Source organism: Pantherophis guttatus, chromosome 2 (genome assembly GCF_059756535.1).
Source record: "Pantherophis guttatus breed Tessera chromosome 2, ASM5975653v1, whole genome shotgun sequence".
Classification (NCBI taxonomy): domain Eukaryota; kingdom Metazoa; phylum Chordata; class Lepidosauria; order Squamata; family Colubridae; genus Pantherophis; species Pantherophis guttatus.
The window spans coordinates 96071575-96093151 of NC_142064.1; the positions used below are offsets into that span (position 1 = coordinate 96071575).

At 41.2% G+C, this 21577-nt stretch overlaps 1 protein-coding gene across 1 annotated transcript in view; it reads right to left on the reverse strand.

The window, feature by feature from the left end:
- Positions 1–21577, reverse strand: part of RNF38 (ring finger protein 38) — a 107496-nt gene that overhangs the window by 36722 nt on the left and 49197 nt on the right. Inside the window, exon 2 of the mRNA XM_034410752.3 lies at positions 5773–5843. Within this exon, the coding sequence (XP_034266643.2) occupies positions 5773–5843 (71 nt within the window). The remainder of the gene's footprint in view (positions 1–5772; positions 5844–21577) is intronic.

Sequence of the window (21577 nt, forward strand, 5' to 3'; positions counted from 1 at the left end):
AACATTTTTGTTTCTTGTTTATCTTATTTGTAATTATAAAATCATATCCCAGAAGCATACAGGGAATAAATCTTTCACATGCTTAAAAAATAGGTGGCAAAATAAAGTTTTTTCATATTCACATAATTAAACATGATGATGATGATGATGATGATGATGATGATGATGATGATGATGATGATCTGAAAATCTTTAGATGTATATACTCCTTCCTGGGCAAGTCCAAGATTCAGGGATGATAGAAGCAAGACCCCAAGCTTCCATAAAACCTGAGGTTGAAAAAGTATACCCTAGAGCAGGGGCCTCCAACCTTGGCAATTTTAAGACTTGTGGACTTCAACTCCTAGAATTCCTCAGCCAGGAAAGCTGGCTGAGGAACTCTGGGAGTTGAAGTCCACAAGTCTTAAAGTTGCCAAGGTTGGAGACCCCTGCCCTAGAGAGCATTTCTGGGCAGGAAGGTGCCTTTGAGTCAGTGTTGACTTCTGGCAACTGCCTGGCCAAGTCCCTGCTGTTTCCTTGGCAAATTTCTGGAAGTGGTTTTCCATTGCTTCTTTCCTAGGGCTGACAGAGGGATTGGCCCAAGGTCACCCAGCCACCTTTGTGCCTAATATCGGACTAAAACACAGAGTCTTCTGATTTCTGCCCTGGTGTCTTAAAGCATGGCTCAGGGACAGCATTATTGTTCTTTAATTTTGTTGAATAGTATTGAACTGTTGAAAAACCCTAATCACTTAAATTTGAATTTCAAAATAAGAAATTCTCCCAAAAGCTTCTTACTCTGGTATTAAATTAATATCTGAGAGAACGGGTGCTTATGGAATCTTATCAAACACACTTTCGGCACAAACTAAATATTAATAATTGTTTAATAAATTCTGTTTCAGTTTCGTGAGAAACAAAAATATCAGCAACTGAAAAATAAAAGCAAGACAGAAAGAAAAAAGCACAATTCAGGATAAATGAGGACTCTCTATAATCCTAGTTTACTATCCACATGGATGTACACACTTTGCATGTAACACAACATGAAAAGAGCCAGTTATTCTGTCTTTCATACGTAATCAAGAACACAGTCACATATACCTAGACTCTAGGTCCTAGAACATGCCTCGCTACCTTCGAAGTTCACAAAGTCAATTAACTGAAATAGAAAGATTAAAATGTTTTTTATTTATCATTCTTTTTGCATGTTTTACAGAGTATTATATTCCTGGATTTGTAAGAAATTATTTTCCCAATGATATAAAAATCTATTCAAAACTAGGTCATCAAGGTTTGTCGCCCTTGTTAATTTCTCATTCTGCAGTCTTGTCACAGTTACTTGTTCTTCTACACTTAGGTGTGAGAAATTTATGCAGCACACACATGAACATTCAAAAAGAGCACAGTGTAATTAGAATTAATGGGGGAAAGTTTTCTTGTATTTTCTTACAGAAATAGTAAAGTAATGCATGTAAGCATATTTTTAAGAAAGAGAAAAATAGTATAAACCATTACTTTTATTTCTATGCCAGGATAGTTTAGAAAATAGTAGCAATAAAGCAGGGGTCCCCAACCCCCCGATCTGTTGACCAGCACTGGTCCACAGCATGTCAGAAACCGGTCCGCACAAACAAGCAAAGCCCCATCCACGGGATGCAGGCAGCACATGAAACTATGCCCCCTTCAGTCTGTGGAAAAACCTTTCTCCATGGAATCAGTCCCTGGTGCCCAAAAGATTGGGAGCCACTGCAATAAAGGATAATTTTTAGCTATTTAACAATAAAAATCTTTAATTAATACCAGCACAGAAATACTTTACACAACTCTCAACTGTCTGGTAGTATTTTAACCCTGAAACAATATCTATCCTACAATTGCTTGATTAACAAGCACGTTAGCCTGTCACCTAACATGAGAGAATATAAGGGCTACCTCTATTTCTTTGTGGAAGGTTATTTCTATTAAGAAGACCTTCTCTTCAATCACTGCATGGTGAACAGTAACTACAGATGAAGTCACAGAACAGATAATACCATTAAATAATATAGCAACTATCTTTCAGGAGTGTTTTCCAACCATTTTTAAAAAACCTTCTTTAAAGAAAAGTGGGTTGGTCTTTTGCCACCATTCTTTTACAGAAAACAAGCAATATGTTTACTGTGCAACCTTTCTCTATTAGTGCTGCTAACAGCAGTTGTAGCAATGTGCTAAGTGGAAATTTGATAAGCACATGCCAATGCTTGTTCTGGTTCTCCTTTTCCTCTTCTGGGGCTAGCCAAGACATTCACAGCACTTATAAATCCTAGGAAAGCAGCATGGGAATAAAGCATCCAAAAGACATCCCTTGAAGTTTTAGGGGGATTCTAATCATATTCCTAGACTCAATTAACATTTATCTATTTGGGTCTATGAGAGCTAGTCTGGTGTAATGGTTACAGAATTGGGCTATAAACCCAAGAGACTGAATTCTAGTCCTGCTTAGGCACAAAACCAGCTGGGTGACATTGGGCCTGTCGGTTTCTCTCAGCCCTAGGAAGGAGGCAATGGCAAACCACTTCTGAAAAACCTTGTTAAGAAAATCACTAGGACTTTTTCAAGTAGCCTCCAAGAATCGGAAACAATTGAATGGAAGGGGAAAAAATGGGCCTGCAAAAAACTGTCCTTCAGGCATCCACAATTTATCAAAAAAAAAAAAAAATGGTTATTCTATTTGCTTCCTAATTGCTGGAGCCTTGAAACTGGAAAGGAAATAATTGCCATAAATTACTTCTTTTGTGTATTTGCAAGGGGGGTGGGGGTTAGAAACTGGTATTTATGGAGAGAAACAGCCTAGCAGATCCTTGCTTTCAAAAAATATTTTCAAAAATTGGTGGCTTAACACATGAAAATGATTGCGTGGGTGACATCTCATGCATTTATATATGTAGGAAGGAGGGGCAGATTTTCCTAAGAACATACCCATGCCCCTAATTTTCCCCGAGGGTATCTCCTGGCCATTGTTTAAGGACAAGTCCTTGTGATGTAGCCTTTTTCACATCTCCATCCTAAAACACCAACTGAATTCTGTTGTTTCTGACCTAATGTTGAAATAGTCCTTTCCAACTTTGGAAATAAGCCTTGCTACATGCATGATTTATGTCAGAGCAAGGGCTAGAATTTGGCTATTTTTGGCTGCTGAGAGCATATCCCCTTCTATCTAGCCATTACTACATTCTTCTCATGGCCTTTTGGTTTGTGTTGCTGGGCTGATCTATCTCCAGGACAGGAGCCACAGCACTCCAAAAACTAGAGAAAGCAGCTCAGGACCTCTTTAGAATGACCTGCCTCTCACAGATCTTGGCCTAATACTGTGCTAAAAAATTTGCTGATTTAGTGATATCAAGATGATCAAGGCTAATGCAGCATCCAAGATTACTTGAGAATATTGCAAACCAGAAAGTCTCTAAAGCCACCTGTTAGTTGAGGCCCTTATTTCTACATAGCTCTCACATGTAACAGCCACAGCTCTAGCCATCTATCAAAACTCATCTCTCTCCAAACTCCAGCAGATACTAAGAGCAATAGCACTTATATGCTGCTGTATAGTGCTTTATAGCTCTCTCTAAGCGGTTTACAGAGTCAGCCTTGTAACTGACTCTGTTACAAGTCAGAGTCTTGTATCGCTCCCAACAACCTGGGCCCTCGTTTTACCAACCTCGGAAGAATGGAAGGCTGATTCAACCTTGAATTGGTCAGAATTGAACTCCTGGCAGTCAGCAGAATTAGCCTGCAATACTGCATTCTAATCACTGCGCCACCACTATAGGAAAATTTTTGTGACTTCCTTATCACTCCTTATGAGGAGCAATTAGTGGATCTTTATCCCACCAGGAGGAAATCCACCAATTGTTGCACTATGAAGAGATGAGAGAAAGTAAACCACCACCTTCTGTCTTCCTGGGAGAGGCCAAAAATTAAAATGGAAGCTTCTTGTCCTGTATATCCTAGATTAGCAAAGCAGAACAAAATAACTCTGCAGACATCACCCCTCTTTCCTTTTTCTAGCCACAATGAACAACAAAAGACATAACACATTTTCTCCTAGGATGAGTCAAGTAACAGAAGAGTATGCTTGTTCTTTCCTGTGAAGATAAGGAAGTCATGACAAATTTTTCTATAGCTTGAACAGCATGCGTTAAGTTAGCCTCTTTCCACATAGTCTAAAATAAATGCACTTTTATCCAGCATGAGGCACAGTGTTGATCTAACGATAACCTATATCAGTGATGGTTAACCTTTTCGGAATGCGGGTGTGGGAGCACTGGAACCCGGAAGAGAGCAGTCGGCCAGTGCGCATTCACTCTGGACCAACTGTCCATCACACATGTGTGTAACAGAACTCGGAAGAGCAGCTGGCAACGGTGCAGGTGCCCACAGAGAGGGCTCTGCGTGCCACCTCTGGCACATGTGCCATAGGTTCACCATCACGGATCTATATTGACCAATAATATAAATATTATCTATAAGGCTGTACTATATGCCATTTATTGTATCATATCCAATTGTTTTTGTCATTGTTGACTTGAGATGGCCAAAGTTAAGTTTAAAGAATAGATGGGGAAATTGTTTCTCAAATGGTTGATAGAGTACAACAGAAAGGAGATAAACAATACATTAGAACTGAAATTCTGCAGAAAGAAAATCCCTAATTTGTTCAATTTCTGTGAACAGTTCTGGCAATCTCTTTTTAATTCTGCTAGTCAGAGGAAGGATTAAGGAACCATACAGGTCAATGAAATTTCCACTGGGAAATATTTCAGCAATTGTAAGGGCTTCTGAGAACTCGATAGGTATTAAATACACACTTTTAAAAGCACATTTTCATAAGGGCTTCACTTCTTCAAAATGAATGAAATACATGGCTTGCTATCACTCATCACTTTTGACACCACTATAGTACTGAAAAACTATTTCAGTTAAAATTTTGAAACGTTTTAACACGCACTGATCCTGGGGGGGAAAAAAGTGGAAGTACAGGTAGTCTTCAACTTACGACTACAATTGAGTCCAAAATTTCTGTTGCTCAGCGAGACATTTTAAAGTGAGTTCTGCCCTATTTTACGAGCTTTCTTGCCACAATTGTTAAGTGAATTGCTGCAGCTGTTAAGTTAGTAACGTGGTTGTTAAGTGAATCTGGCTTCCTCATTGGCTATGCGTGTTAAAAGGTCGCAAAAGTTGATCACATGATCCGAGGACACAGTAATGGTCATACGTATGAACCAATTGCTAAGCGTCGAAATTTTGATCATGTGACCAATGGTCATAAGTGTGAAAAACGGTCATAAGTTACTTTTTTCAATGCCATTGTAACTTTGAATGTTCACTAAACAAATGGTTGTAAGTCAAGGACCACCTATATACAGGTCAAACCTTCTAGCCTTGCATAAATATCTTCAATGATTTGAAATTGTAAATATCCAATCAATTATTGTTAAAAGCCTTCTAGGTGAACATTAAACCCACTGAACCTAGTACCATTGAAGATTTGTAAAAGAAATGGAGTTAAAATAACTTATCATTCCCTTATATTTTATATGTAAACTATATGTAGATAGTAACACTGTACTGCTCTTGTGTAAATATAGTCCCAATATATAAACATGTATGTGGTATGTGCATCAATATACTTATTGAAACAATGAAACTGCCTTAGCCAACGGTAACATTTTAAGTTAAATATGGATAAATAGTTATTTTTAAGAAACCTAGTGAAATGGGAACTTGCACTTAGCTCTCATTATTTTCAATTACCTTGTCACTGTCATCAGTACAGATGTGGTCTTGATGGATCAGCTGGCACTGGAAGGAAGCACCTATACCACCTGGGAAGAAAGTAAGCAGAAAATGTGGCTTGTGAGTTTCTTCAGTTGTTTTCACACTTACAATGGAAAATGAAATAACTGCCACTGTCAATGCAGTCACTTAGCAACCCAAACCTAAATCCGCCATAGCTAAGCATTTCTGCCATTTCTTCTCCCTTAAATACATGATGGCATCTAAATATATGATGACTCTCTTATTTCCAATTGGTCATTCTCTAAGGATTCTGTGCTATATGCCTACTAGTTTTTTTACGAAAAAAACCAACTACTATTTTAGGAAAGCTAGGTTTGAGCTTTCCTAAATATCCTGATCTTAAGACATTTCTAAATTACATTATGCAAAATCATATACGACATACTTTTCACAGAGGCATAACAGCTAGTGGATTAACAAAATGAAGCTGTTGATTTTTTTTTTCAGTTGGTGATTTATTTGTAAATAATGGTTTATTCTGAGCTAAACTTGTGTCTTTAAAACATGATGGATAGTTTCTAAAAGTAATTGGCAATACACAGTGACACATAATTAAGTCCAAGCAAGGTGGCATTAAGATTTATACTGAAACATTTATTAGCTAGTTGCTGAATTGCAGCTCCAGTCAGCAGAGTTGTTGTTTCTGGAGTTATATAATTTAGCAACATCTGGAAGGCCACAATTTCACCATCCTTGTGCATTGACTGTTAAAGAACAGAATAATCTAATTATTTAATCAATCTGTTTACAATTCTCAATCTACTATTTTCTTTGCACTGCCATAACTTTATACCAAAAAAATTACCAGTGTCAAATTTATCTTTTTTTACATATCTTAAGAACACGTACATATTCATTACGGAACAATCAAACCCAAAAGTTCTGACAAAAAGCTATAAGCAGTCAATTTCTGAATCAGATTGCTTGTTCTGAATTAACGCTCTAAATTTTTTGCTACCAAGCTGTTATTAAAATACAATTATTGTTTGAATTCATGGAATGAATCCCACTAGCAGCACAAATTATGAATCCATGTTGGCTTCTCCAAATAGCAGTACATTGAAACCAAGGCTGATAAAGCTTTGCCTTAGTTTTTATGCATTTTTGCCATATTCAACCAAATTTGTTTGAAATTAAATCTGCGCAGTGCTCAATGCTAAAAAAGACTCCTCTACCCTTTCTTCCTTCTCTGTACTTCAAATGATATTTTTAGCTGATGAAGCTAAAATAACATTTTGGAGAAACTTCCACAGCATTGCTACCAGTTTAATATGCCACAGGAATTCAGTCCCTTGTACTTCCTTCCCCGCTTTAGTGCCTACTCCTTTTCCTTCCTGATTAGCTTGACGTATGGAAACATAGTGTTCTGTTATGAAGCCACTACTCTGCATTCAGTCAAAACATGCTGAGCCCTACCCAATACTTGGCCTTTGCATGCTGCTAGTTCATGGATCAGAGCCAATTCACATCATTTGAAGCCTGAGTCATCCCTCTAGTACACTCACTGGCTTTACCATAGTTACTGGAACAAAGTTCTTGTCATGGCTGTACGAAATATACTGGCTGACACACAATAAGCTGTTTCAAGCAAACCAAAGTGCAAAGAACTGGGATTTCTACTGTTTGTCTTCAAACAGGGCCTTCCATTAAAAGCCAAGTCAACTCTCCTTCAAGTGTAGCTCGACTGCTGCTTATTGCATGTCACACCCAGGCAGTTTTCTTGGCAACCCCAATGGAAATACTGCCTTTTTGTGGGGTTTTTTTTTTCTTTCTTTCCCAACCTGACCAAACATCCAGGTATTCCCTGGAATCTCCCATCCAAATAATAAATGGACCTGGTTCCATTTGGCTTGCAACTGGCAACCAGATCCTGATATGCATTGAGCAATCCTGATATGCATCCTGATATGCATTGGCAACCAGATCCTGATATGCATTGAGGCTCTCTGCCATATTATTAAGTTTGTAATTTAAGAAACAGAAATCCAAATTAATGTGAATGGAGATGTCCAGTGTTCAATTTACTCTTTTACTGCCTGGGAGGATTACATTCCATATTTTACACAGGTAGTCTGCAACTTACAACCATTTGTTTAGCAATTGTTCAAAGTTACAATGGCACTGAAAAAAGTGACTTATGACTGTTTATCATACTTACGAACAATGTCGCATCCCCATGGTCACATGATCAAAATTCAGACGCTTGGCAAATTACTTGTATTTATGATGGTTGCAGTTTCCCAGGATCACGTGATCCCCTTTTGTGACCTTCTGACAAGCAAAGTTAATGCGGAAGCCAGATTCACTTAACAACCGTGTTACTAATTTAACAACTGCAATGTTTCACTTAACTATGGCAAGGTCATAAAATAAGGAAAAATTCATTTAACAACTGTCTTGTTTAGCAATGGAAATTTTGGGCTCAGTTGTGGTTGTAAGTTGAGAACTATCGCTACATACCAGGGTTTTTCTATTTAAAATGGTTAATATGGTATTAAAAGTTTCTTTGTCATACAAGATGCTATTTTGAGCTAGGCTGTATAGATAGTCCTCAAGTTATGCACAATTGAGCCCAACGCTTATGTTGCTAAGTAAAACATTTGTTAAGTGAGTTTTGATCCACTTTACGACCTTTCTTGCAACAGTTAAGTGAATCATTGCAGTTGTTAAGTTAGTAACTAACATGGTTGTTAAGTGAATCTGGCTTCCCCATTGACTTTGCTTGTCAGAAAGTCACAAAAGATGATCACATGACCCCAGGCACTGAAACCGCCATAAATATGAACCAACTGCCAAGCATCTGAATTTTGATCATGTGACCATGGGGATACTATAATGATTATAAGTATGAAAAATGGTCATTGGTCATTATTTTCAAAACTGTTCTAACTCTGAACGGTCACTAAATGAACTGTTCTGAGTCAAGATCTACTTGTAATGCCATCATCTCTGATAGTTAAATCTTACAAAATGAGTTCTCTTTAGGTTCCCTAGCACATTGAAATTATTTCATTAAACAAAGCTTCGTGATTGAACAACTGCATTTAAGGTATCTTGTTTCATACGAATGATATTTGTTTTCTGCATTCATGTTTTCAAAATTGCCTATGAAGGACTGATACTTCTGAATTGAGACTGCAAGCCGTTGAATCTAAGGCAGGGGTGTCAAACTGAATTTCTTCGAGGGCTGGATCAGCATTGTAGTTCTCTGCGGGCCGGGGGGGGCAGCGGGGAGGGCGGGATGGATGCCTCCTGCAGCACCCTGCTGACCAAAATGAGGTGCGGGGGTCAGTGTGCAGCCCCCCTGCGCCTCGTTTTCACCCTCCATGGCCTCCTGCAGCACTCTGCTGGCCGTTTCGGGCCTGTTTTCCAGCCAGCACAGTGCTGCAGGAGGCCATGGAGGGTGAAAACGAGGCGTCGGGCCCCCGCATGCAGATCGTTTTAGCAGCCAGAGGCACCGTGGGCCGGTCCTTTGATATTTCGAGGTCGGCACTGCAGGCTGGATTTAAGCACTCCACGGGCCAGATCCAGCCCGCAGGCCTTGAGTTTGACACCTCTGATCTAAGGCATATTCTGTGTTTCCTTCCTTTCCTGCATTCCTTGATTAGGTCAGCGAACACAGAGCTTAGCACAGCTTTCCATCTGAGGCAACTATACCGTTTTTTTCCCCTTCTTTTTGCAAAGCTGTAACTTGCTCCAAAGCATTGAGGCTTCAAGGGAAGGAACAGAAGTCTGAATTGATCTCTTCAAAACAAGTTTTAAAACTAGGCCACTGACTGCATAAAATTAGCTTCAGGTAGGCCATGCCTATCTTCCACCAATCTGCAAGCATCTTTTGTTGACAACTTATTTAGTAGACAACAAGGAGTGTACACAATCAGTTCTTATATTTGGTTTCATAGATCTTTATCTCAAATATTGGGTTCCAACACTGTCTTGCCACAGTGAAAACTTCCCCTGCGCACCAGAAATAAGGGAACTTTCATATCAATTAAATTAAATTAAACTACACCAGGAGTTCTCCATCTGGGTATATTTTAGATTTTCAGAGTACAGGTAGTCCTCAACTTATGACCACAATTGAGCACAAAATTTATGTTGCTAAGTGAGAAATTTGTTAAGTGAGTTTTGCACAATTTTACAACTTTTCTTGCCACATTTGTTAAGTGAATCATTGCAGTTCCTAAATTCGTAACATGGTTGTTAAGTGAATCTGGCTTCCCCATTGACTTTGCTTGTCAGAAGGTCACTAAAGGGGATTACATTACAGAATACTGCCACTGTAATAAATGTGTGTCAGTTGTCAAGCATCTGAATGTAAATCATGTGATCATGGGTGTGAAAAATGGTCTTAAAGTCACTTTTTTCAGTGCCATTGTAACTTCGAACAGTCATTAAATGAACTGTTGTAAGTGAAGAATTACCTGTATATTGCAAAATCTGTCCTTAATAGCTGCTGGGGAGCTTTCCCATTTCTAAATAGCTGCCATGAAGGCCATAACTAGTTACAAAATATAGTTTACCACAATGCAAACCCATGTAACCACTATTTTCTGTAAGTCACTACATTTGATCTTGCTTTCATTTATTTTCTGGGAAGATCGATCTACTCTCAGATAAAGTCCTGGGAAGCAGCCATTAACAAAATACTACCTAAATATTTGACTTATGATTAGAAACAGCAGTTGGATTAATATGATTCACCAGTAATTGAAAAATTAGATTTTATTTTTATTGTTCCCTGTGAAAGCATTCATTTCTATTATCACATATTCTAAAGCAAATTAATAGTCTGGGTGCGACAAGAGCAGAGGTATTATGAGAACTGCAATGTGAGTCGACATCAGAAAAAATGCCTCTGGATATTGTATTTATATTATTCTTAATGCAAAATTTACTGGGACAACGTGTAAATAGTCTTGTTCAATTTAATGCGGAACTTTTTCCCTGCTTTGCATTTGACTCGCAATAACTCTGCCAAAAATCCTGTGCAATAGAGGTACTGTAGTTCTCATTTAGTAATTGCCTCATTTAGAGACCATACGCAGTTACATGATGATGAAAAAGTAACTTTGCAACCAATCGTCACATTTATGACCTTTGCAGGTCTATAAAGCAAAGAAAAGCTGAAGTAAGGTCATAAGCACAGTTGCTGTTTCACTTAGCAACTACTTGTTTAACAATCAAGTTGCCGGTCCTGATTCTGGTCACTCAAGGAGTGACTCAGAAAGGCAGGAGGAAATAGCCTAGAACAGTGATGGCATTGCAAGGAAATGTTGCATGTGCTCGTTGATCAGGGTCGCACTCTGGAAAAGCCGAACTTCCAGGTTCTAGCGCACATGCTGCGTGTGCGAACGGATTGCACTCCGGAAAAGCCGAACTTCTGGATTCTGGTGCACATGTGCACCCAGCAATCAGCTGGCTGGCGCGCATGCACATGCCGGTTTTTGGCACTGCCACACGCACGAAGGACAGCTGATTGTCACGTGCGCATGCACACCAGAAACCCGGAAGACAAACAGGCAAGGCCATACGTGCCAGGTGACATGGCTTCACGTGCCACTTTGGGCACACATGCCATTTAAATCCTCAAACAGAGACCTATATACAAACTGTGACTCCTGGGTATAATAGTAAGCAGACCTCTTGTGCATACCGGTATATGGCTTCATTTTAGTCTAAAATAAAACCACCCTAATCTTGCTGTTCCAGATCTATGAGCTTTCTGCCAAATGAGTGAGTTCCAGAATGAGACATTATTGTCTGGAGAACTGAGATTTTCAACCATATTGTACAAAATCGAGGCAAGAAGAATCAATCCCTGTATAATGGAGAAGACAGGCGAATGGGTTAAATTCCCAATTAATGTGATGTAGAAAAAGAAGTGGCAGAACCTGGGGGTGGAGTTAAAAGAGGCATCAGCCTAGAATTCCTACTTAGCCACAAGCAAACTAAGTCCAACCTCCCTTGAATTTCTGCTGATCCTTATCTAACTTCAAGCAGTGCTGTTAGTTGAGGAGAGTCCTATCCATAAGCTATGTAGCAACAAATCAGTTTAATTGGACCTTCACACGTGAATCTGGTCTTTCACACCGACACCTGATCTTTAAAGATACCTGCAGCCATTTCCAGCCTTGCCTATTTGTTTTGTTTTAAATAATTTGCTTCTATAATTCTAAACATATATAAGATACACAATCTCCATTTTATGAGATGGGAACCGTCTTTCTAATACCGTATTTTCCGGCGTATAAGACGACTTTTTAACCCAGGAAAATCATCTCAAAAGTCGGGGGTCGTCTTATACGCCGGGTACCCGAATCTGAGTTGCTGGCGCTGACTGATGACACTTTGGGAGCGCTGGCAACATTGAGGGGAAGCTGTACTCTGAATTAGTTCCAACCTACAAGAGGTGCCAGGCAGTGCGCGGCCCACGAGAAAGGAACGCGTCCCCACTCTACCCCGGAATTCGGGTCACCTTCCTTCCTTTCCCAGCAGTCCACGGTGAAAGCGGCGGCGCGGTCGACCTGGGCCAGCGCCTTGCACACCTGGCTCTGCGTCTCCATTATGAGAAGCTCCATGCGACTTCGCATGTCTCCGCCCCAGTCGCGCAGCTCTCGCAATCCGCTCACCGGAGGAGCCATGAAGTGCTCGCACCGCCTTGCCAGATCTTCCTCGTCCTCCTTTCCCCACGGCTTTTCCCGTTGTAATTGCTGCTGCTGCTGCCGCCGAGGCTGCTCCTTCATCTCCGCCCACCGCACCAGACCCAGCCCGGCCAGCACCGCCGTGGCTCCCGCAGTCCAAGAAGATCGGCACCTGGGCTTGCAGGCGAAGGGTGGGAGTGCGCAGCGATCGACGCTGATCGCAGCCACCCACCATCGCCCCAACGGGAAGAACCGCCCGGCAGCGATTCCAAGGAGCCCGAAGCGAACATCCTGGAGCAGCACGGGCTGGCCCAGAGGCTTAAACCCTGGGAGCCCAGATGCCGAACCCCGCACAGCAGAAAAGACATGACAGCCGGTGCCCAGTTCCTTCTGCAGCCATCCGTATCAGCGTCCGGGCTCGCAGGCAAAGGGTGGGAGTGCGCAGCGCATTTTCCTGGCTTGGCGCCGATCCGGACGGCTGCAGAACGAACTGGGCACCGGCTGTCATGTCTTTTCTGCTGTGCGGGGTTCGGCACCTATGCTCCCAGGGTTTAAGCCTCCGGGCCAGCCCGTGCTGCTCCAGGATGTTAGCTTCAGGCTCCTTGGAATCGCTGCTGGGTGGTTCTTCCCGTTGGGGCGATGGTGGGTGGCTGCGAGCCTGGAAGAGGTGGTGAAATGCAGAGCAATACCTCGTGGGGAAGGAGTCCGCCGTGGCTCCCGCAGTCCAAGCGACGCCGATCGCTGCCACCCACCATCGCCCCAACGGGAAGAACTGCCCGGCAGCGATTCCAAGGAGCCCGAAGTGAACATCCTGGAGCAGCACGGGCTGGCCCAGAGGCTTAAACCCCGGGAGCCCAGGTGCCGAACCCCGCACAGCAGAAAAGACATGACAGCCGGTGCCCAGTTCGTTCTGCAGCCGTCCGGATCAGCGTCCGGGCTCGCAGGCAAAGGGTGGGAGTGCGCAGCGCATTTTCCTGGCTTGCTTACCTTAGCTCAGTGGTTGGGGGGGTCAAACAACCCTTTCACAGGGGTTTTGATGGTGGTGCAATACAGAAAAACGAGCGCAGCCCTCGCCATCCGGAATGAATGGTGCTGTTGTGGCGGTGGGGGAGGGGGCGGCAGAAGCGGGAAGAAGCGGCGTTTGCGATGGCTGGAAGCTGTGGGAGTGAAGCACAACTTTCATTTGTATGGCAGCAGCATTCCGCCTTGGTATATTTGTGTCAGGAGTGGCGCAAGGCAGCCTTTGTTTCCTGCTGCCTGGGACTCAGAGTGGTAAATGGCGTCTGATCCGGAGAGCTGCTGGATTTTGCTCTCTAATCCGGATGCCAAATCGGCCCCCTGCAAACTCTCGTCTCTCAAGGAGCGCTCCCTGAAGCGGGGCTGGAAACTTTGGTTGGACTGCTTGAGAGGAGAGCTTGCAGGGGGGCGATCTGATGTCTGCAATGGAGAGCGGCATCCGGCTTTTTCTCTCCGCTGTAAGAGCGCTGTAAGAGTGGCAGCCCTCATCTCCTAATGCTTGGGACTGCAAAATCCAGCTGCTCCCTGGACCAGTCACCATTTACCGCTCCGAGTCCCAAACATTAGGAGATGAGGGCTGCCGTTCTTACAGCGCTCTTACAGCGGAGAGAAAAAGCCGGATGCCGCTCTCCATTGCAGACACCAGATCGCCCCCCTGCAAGCTCTCCTCTCAAGCAGTCCAACCAAAGTTTCCAGCCCCGCTTCAGGGAGCGCTCCTCGAGAGACGAGAGTTTGCAGGGGGCCGATTTGGCATCCGGATTAGAGAGCAAAATCCAGCAGCTCTCCGGATCAGACGCTATTTACCGCTCTGAGTCCCAAGCAGCAGGAAACAAAGGCTGCCTTGCGCCGCAAATATAGCAAGGCAGAATCCTGATGCTGCACTTTCAGCAGACAGATGAGGGCTGCCTTGGCCATCGGCTGGCGCAAATATACCAAGGCGAATGCTCATGCCGCACAAGTTCAAGTAGTGCTTCGCTCCCACACTTCTTCCGGCCCTCAGTCTCTCAGGGAGATGCTTGACTTCCTCTCAGCCCCAAGACACTGGCTGGCCCATGAGATGAGAGAGAGAGAGAATGAGAGAGAAAGAGAGAATCAGAATAAGACAGAGAGAGAAAGAGACAAAGAATGAAAGAGAGAGAAAGACAGAATGAAAGAGAATGAGAGAAAGAGACAGAGAGAATCAGAGAGAGAGAGTGAGAGAGAGAGAATGAGAGACAGAGAAAGAGACAGAATCAAAGAGAACCAAAGAATCAGAGAGAGAATGAGAGAGAGGGAGAGAAAATGAAAGAGAATCAGAGTGAGAGAATCAGAATGAGAGGGAGAGAGTGGGGAGAGAGAGAAAGAGGGGGAGAGAGAAAGAGAATGAGAGAGAAAGAGAAAGAGCGGGAGGGAGAAAGAGAAAGGGGGACAGAGAGAAAGAGAGAATGAGAGAGAGTGGGGGGGAGAGAAAAAGAGTGGGAGAAAGAGAGAGAGAAAGGGGGGAGAAAGAGAATGAGAGAGAAAGAGTGGGAGAGAGAGAGAAAGAATGAGAAAGAGGGGAGAGAAAGGGAAAGAGTGGGGGAAAGAAAGAATGAGAAAGAGAGGGGGAGAGAGAAAGAGAATGAGAGAGGGGGAGAGAGAAAGAGAGAATGAGAAAGAGTGGGAGAGAAAGAAAGAGAGGGAGAGAGAGAGAAAGCGAAAATGAGAGAGAGAGAAAGAGAGAATGAGAGAGAAAGAGTGGGAGACAGAGAGAGAGAGAGACAGAGAGGATGGAGAGTGCCTGAAGGACCCCATCCCGTACTGGGAGTCCAGGTGCTTCAGCAAGCGGGGCACTGGATTCGTATTAGTGGTCTGCGAAATTTAAAATTATGAAGTTGGTGGTCCCTGAGGTCCAAAAGGTTGGGGACCCCTGGCCTAAGACCATCGGAAAACAAATATTTTTGATGGTTTTAGGAATAACTTTATCGTTGGGGGTCACCACAACATGAGGAACTGTATTAAAGGGTCGCGGCATTAGGAAGGTTGAGAACCACTGCCTTAGCTGCTTGCCTTGCTTCGCTTGCCTGAATCCATTCCATCAGCAAGCAACTCCCTGCCTACAACCAAGCAGGCAGGGAGTTGTGGACTTCAACTCCCAGAATTCCTCAGCCAGCAAAACAAAGCTGGCTGAGGAATTGTGGGAGTTGAAGTCTACAAGTCTTAAAGTTGCCAAGGTGGGAGACCCCTGTTCTATTGGGTACGTAAGTTTTTTTCCCCTTTGGGATCTTTAAAAAAAAATAGTTAATTGGGTTTTTTTTAAGTTCTTTTTTAGACCTAGCCATTTAAAGTTTAGGAAGTTTTAAATTTAGCTTTCATATAAAAATAAAATAAAATAAAATAAAATAATATTTGTGCAGCTTTCTGAGATTTAGTGTGTTTCTGTAGTGTTTCACTCTAACTACACAAACACACAAAATCTCACAAAGCTGTATGTGGAATTTTGTGTGTGTAAAGTGTGAAAGTTGGGTTTTGGGGCTTTTTGTGGCTGTGTGAAGTTCCTGCTTGTTGCAGGGGCCATTTTGGGTCTAGCACAGCTACTTTTACATTGTGGATGAGCCAGTTGTGTTGTGTTGTGTTGTGTTTTGTGTGTGTGTAAAGCGTGAAAGTTGTTTTTTGGGGCTTTTTGGGGCTGTGTGAGGTTCCTGCTTGTTTCAGGGGCCATTTTGGGTCAAGCACAGCTGCTTTTACATTGTGGGTGAGCCAGTTGATGTTTTTTTAATTTTTATTTGGTGTGCGTTGGAAGAGGGATAGTCTTATACGGCGAGTATAGCCCAAACCCTATATTTTAACAGGAAAAGTAGGGGGTCGTCTTATACGCCCAGTCGTCTTATACGCCGGAAAATACGGTAAGTAGACATCAGGATCTGTAGTCATCAATAGCCTTACCTCCATACATTTGTCTCATCCATTTAAAACTATTCAAATGTATCCAACATTCAGTGTTTATAAATAATTAATGCCTTTGTATGATAGTATTTTTTCCATTCTAACCTGCCACTGTTCAATTTCATTCAGTTATTCCATACACTGCTATTTTGTTAATAAAATATTTATCATGGTATTCCTTTGGAGCCAGAATACCAAAGCATCACATCAATTTTGTCTAGGCCAACATTGTACAGACATGGCATCCATCTTTTATTGAAGCAGCCATAATAAAACAATCTGTTATTATACTGCTGAATTCTCAGGGACTTAGTATTCAAAACTGAAAGAAGCCTACATAATTCCATTCCTTAAATTTTCCAACTTAAATCTTAAAACATTCCTTAAATCAGGTCAAGGTTACTGTTTATGATCCTAGGCCAAAAAATCAGTGAAAACTAAGGCTGTAGATCACTACAGTTACTTCATCTCTAACTTCAGAATTGTAGACAATCAATATGTATAGACATATGACCACATAAATATATAAATAGCAGTTGATGGGTGTGTACCACTATAACAAAAAAACAACAACCGTTTAATTTTAGAAATTGTCAGACCTGGAAGCCATCTTTTACATTTGGACCTTCAGATCTGCTACATCTTCTTCTGTGGGAATATGGAAGGGGGGATTGCATAGAGCAGTGGAGATATTTAGTCATAATAACATTCCTTTCCCTGATAGTCAAGGTTGCAGTGTCCTAGCACCTGGAGTCGGATGATTGGGAGGTGTCTTCAGTTTGGATGGTGGATGATTGGACCATGTGATGGACATGAGGGTGCTAGGCAGGGACTTGAACTTTCACTTGGGTAGGGAAAACCTGGAAGCTTTCAGATTCAGGTTTTCCCAAATGTGCCTATATGACATCTCTAATAAAAAGTAACTTTGAGGAAATCCAAGCCTCGGAGGTTTCTTTCGTTGGGGGTGTTACTTGGAACCCTGACATTAGTGAGCAGTCATCACTCCATTGTTTGCAAAATCCACTGTGACCTTGATGGTGAAATCCAGGTATATCAACACCTTTTGCAACCAGGTACTTTCCTCAGTAACTGCAACTAGATTGGGAAAAAGGTAAATTCAAAATAGTAGGTTACTACGTGCTCAGGGTGAGATTAGAAAGACTGACTTAAATTGATGAAGGAGGAGGCAAAGTAGGACAAGTTTTCTTCCTCTACTTCTGAAAACAGCCAAGGTGTTCAAAGCTGTGTCAAAAAAAAGAGGATGTGTCAACTTTGATCTGGATTCATGTAAACTGAGGTACAACTTCCATCCCCAACCCCAAGTTCTCAAAGTTGCAAGTGGGCTGCTTCTGAAGGTCTTATAGATAGCTGTCCTTAAATTTATCTGGGAAGGCCAGGAACTGACCCTGTGACATTTTGCATCTGCACACAAACTGAATGCCTCTGCCACTAACAATGCTTAAAAAAATAGCTAGTGAAAAATTCTATGGGGGGTTGTTACACTGAAATAAATTTTCATTCTTCTGCCTGCCTGCCTGCCATCCATTCAAACTACTTAGGGTTTTTCTCCCCAATACTCTAAATCTGGGGTGTCAAACTCAATTTCATTGGGTTGTGTTTGACCTCGGGAGGCCAGGGGGGGCATAGCCGGGATGGGCGTGGCCAGCTCAACGTCACTCGTGTCGGGGGCGCCCATGCTGGCCCGAGCACTGCCAGCAAATACAAGCTCCCGAGCTGTTTTCGGCTGTGACGGCCTCCTGCAACCCTCTGCCAGTGAAAACAGAGCTCACAGGAGGGCCTCCTGTGGCCCTCCCGAGCTCAGTTTTTTCTGGCAGAGGCACCCTGGGCCAGTCCTTCGCTGTTTCCAGGATGGCCCCGTGGGCCAGATATAAGCATCCCACATGCCGGACACCCCTGCTCTAAATTATCTGAAGTCATAGTACTAAAAGACTTCGTTTTCCAATTTGTGATTGCTTATTATAATGGGAATCTTCTTTAATTGTCCCAGCTTCTGGAAGACCAGATAATGACTATTAACAGAAGCTTTCATTATATGTTAATGATTCACATCTGTAGATTTTTTTTTCTCCAAGTAAGCTTCACCCTGTTTTTAGACATTAGACAAAAGCTGTCCTGAATGTACTAAATTAAGAGAGCCAGTCTGGGGTAGTGGAATTAAAACATCAGGCTAGAAACCAGGAGACAGTGAGTTCTAGTCCCGTCTTAGGCATGAAGCCAGCTGGTTGACTGTGGTAAGTCCTTCTCTCTCAGCCCTGGGAAGGAAGCAACAGCAAACCATTTCTGAAAAATCTTGCTAGGAAAACTGCAGGGTCTTTGTCTAGGCAATCACCAGTAGTCAAAAACTGACTCAAAGATACTAAACAAAAAACAAAAAAAAACAAAAACCCTCCTCCCCAAATGATCAACATTATCTATTCTTTTTTAAAGGAGGTATTTTCCCTATTTATTATTTTTATTTTAAAACTGTCAATCCTTTAGTATGCTTTTGTATGCTCCTGTGAAGGTTACTAACTGAAAACATATATGTTTATAACAATATTCTGTCATTACATTAGATGCAGAGAAATGTAAATTATTTTATCTGGGCATGTAATATTTAAGGTACTCTGCTCTTAACACACTAGACAAGTAATCACAATGCAAATCTCAGGTTAGAAGTTTTAATCTATTGTAATACAAAAAGAATGCAGTCAAGTAAACATTAGTTGCCTAAGTAGTCACTACTCATGTTACTTCCCAACAACATAATATGCAAACTTTCCTACTGTGTTTCCCCGAAAATAAGACCTCCCCCCAAAATAAGATCTCCCCGAAAATATTTAAATGCATGAGTAGCCGGTCCCTGCCATTTCTTCTGGTTAAGGTTAGGGAGACAGAGCTGGAAATCAGGTAAGACGGCAAGAGGATCCCCGTTTCTCCACATGCCCCAAAATAAGACCTCCCCGAAAATAAGGCCAAGCACTTATTTCGGGGTTCAAAAAAAATATAAGACAGGGTCTTATTTTCAGGAAAACATGGTATAATGCTTTAATCTTAATCAGAACTGACTACAATGTTTTTCTTGTCCATATTTGCCTCCTCAGTACCTATTCCCAGCTGATACATGAAGTAAAATCTATACACATCAAAAATTATTTCTGCTAAATCAAACAACTAAATTGTGATTATTTGAACAGTACCTTGATTATAAGTTTGTTAGTACTGTTACTGGCACATTGGCCCTGAATACTAAGCAACCCTGTTTAAACTAACACCCTGAATTTATTGAGAATTTATCTGACAGTTTAGTGGTTTCACCTTCAAAGCTCCTATGGTACTTGAGATTTTTCGCAAGAAAAGGTACCATGTGTATTATTGAGTTCACACACTTCCTTGATATAAATCTACTATGTCATTTTATGCATCGTTTTCTTGACAGTTTTAATACCCGTAAATGCACTTTCTAACATCCTCACATCCTATATCCAAAATATCAAACAAGTGTACCAGGAATCTTTTCGTACCATTTATAGCACATGTTATATACAGTACTTCAGCGCTTGCCAAACATCGCTGTTGTGTTAATTATGCATAGGTATAATAAACTCATTAATTGCAGAACAATTCATATCACATTTGAACAACTCAGTTCATGCTGCTGAATAAGCTGCCCGCCTGTATCTTTTTTCTCTCAAGCAGTTTGATTTTCTGCCTCAGTTACATACTTCCGTTCCCCCCAAAAAAATATTGTATTTAAGCCCTTTAATTTTAATAATCTCCTTAAATTAATGTTTAAACCTGACCATTGAAGAAATTAAAACATTCATGTTATGTATAATTACATATTTTAATACAAGAATGCCATCCCATTTTTCAAGTCAGATTTTTTTCCTCGGTTTTTGATTCAAATCTTATCTCAAGAGGAGAAATACAATATATTGCAGGACTAATTAATTGGCTATCTTCAAACACTTGGGGGCAGCCTGAAAATTTCATGATTCAAAATCATTGTTAAACACCTATAACTTGTTCACCTATGTGAGATTTAATAAGAAATGACAGGTTTCAAATAGCTTAAATGTACAGTGTCTAGCACACTAAAACAGAAGAATGTGTGAAGTAAAACTCAACAAAACCATGAAGCAGCCCTTTTGCAGAAATTATGGTAGATGGAAGTGCTTAGTGCAGCAATCCATGCTTTTAGTCTATAAGAATGATATACCAGGCCAAAATAAAAGTGTTATTTCATGGCCTGTCAGACAAATTAGCTTTACCCTTCCTGCCTGTCTTGGTTTCGTTCTAATTAGCAAACATCTGTCCAAGTCTTGTTTCATGAAGGTTAATATTTAAGCTCAGTTCTTATTTGCTTTTATTAAAAAGATATCTTCATTCCATATATTGGGAAAATGTTCTGAAATCTGCTTTGACATCACAAAGGATATCTGGATAATTTAATAATATAAATTCTGAATATCCTTTTAGCAAAGGCTTGATTTATCTAATAAATTAAATAAGCAAGGGATTTGTTTGCCTCCACAAGACATACTACAAATTTTCCTACACTAGAGAATTATTATTTCACTTTTTTAAGTTACAACCACATCTGTATGTATTCACCCTGTTTCTGAAATGCAGCACAATATATGATTTTAAGATTATTACTTCATTGTTCTCTCTTGTTCCATTTCAAAATAACACTAAAAAGTGCAAACTGAGACACTGAAAATGATACATGAGCAATCCCAAGAGTCAAATGTTACCCGATCTTTAACTTATGATATCTGGCTGCCTTTTCCCTGTACTAGTGCAGTAAAATCCACAACAAATGAATTTCTCAATACTTCTTTTTATCCACAATGTTTAGATTTTTAATCATTTACACAAAAGTAAAATGTGGCCTGGAAGTAATTACACATAACATTAATTTTATCAATTACACAAGGAAAAGTTCACACATTTTGTAATTCTCAGCAAATTATTCTATTAGGCTAAAAATTAAATTAGGCTTAAAATCTGAGCGTCCTCTAACAATAGGGAGAGCTACAAATGTTGTCAAACAAACAAGCAAACAATATTATAACGACAGAATTCCTATTTCATGGAGCCAGAATGTCCAGCAGCTATTGTGATAAAAATTCTATTCATTTTAATGCTGATAGTTGAGAAGAATGTTTTACACCTTATGCCAAAATATA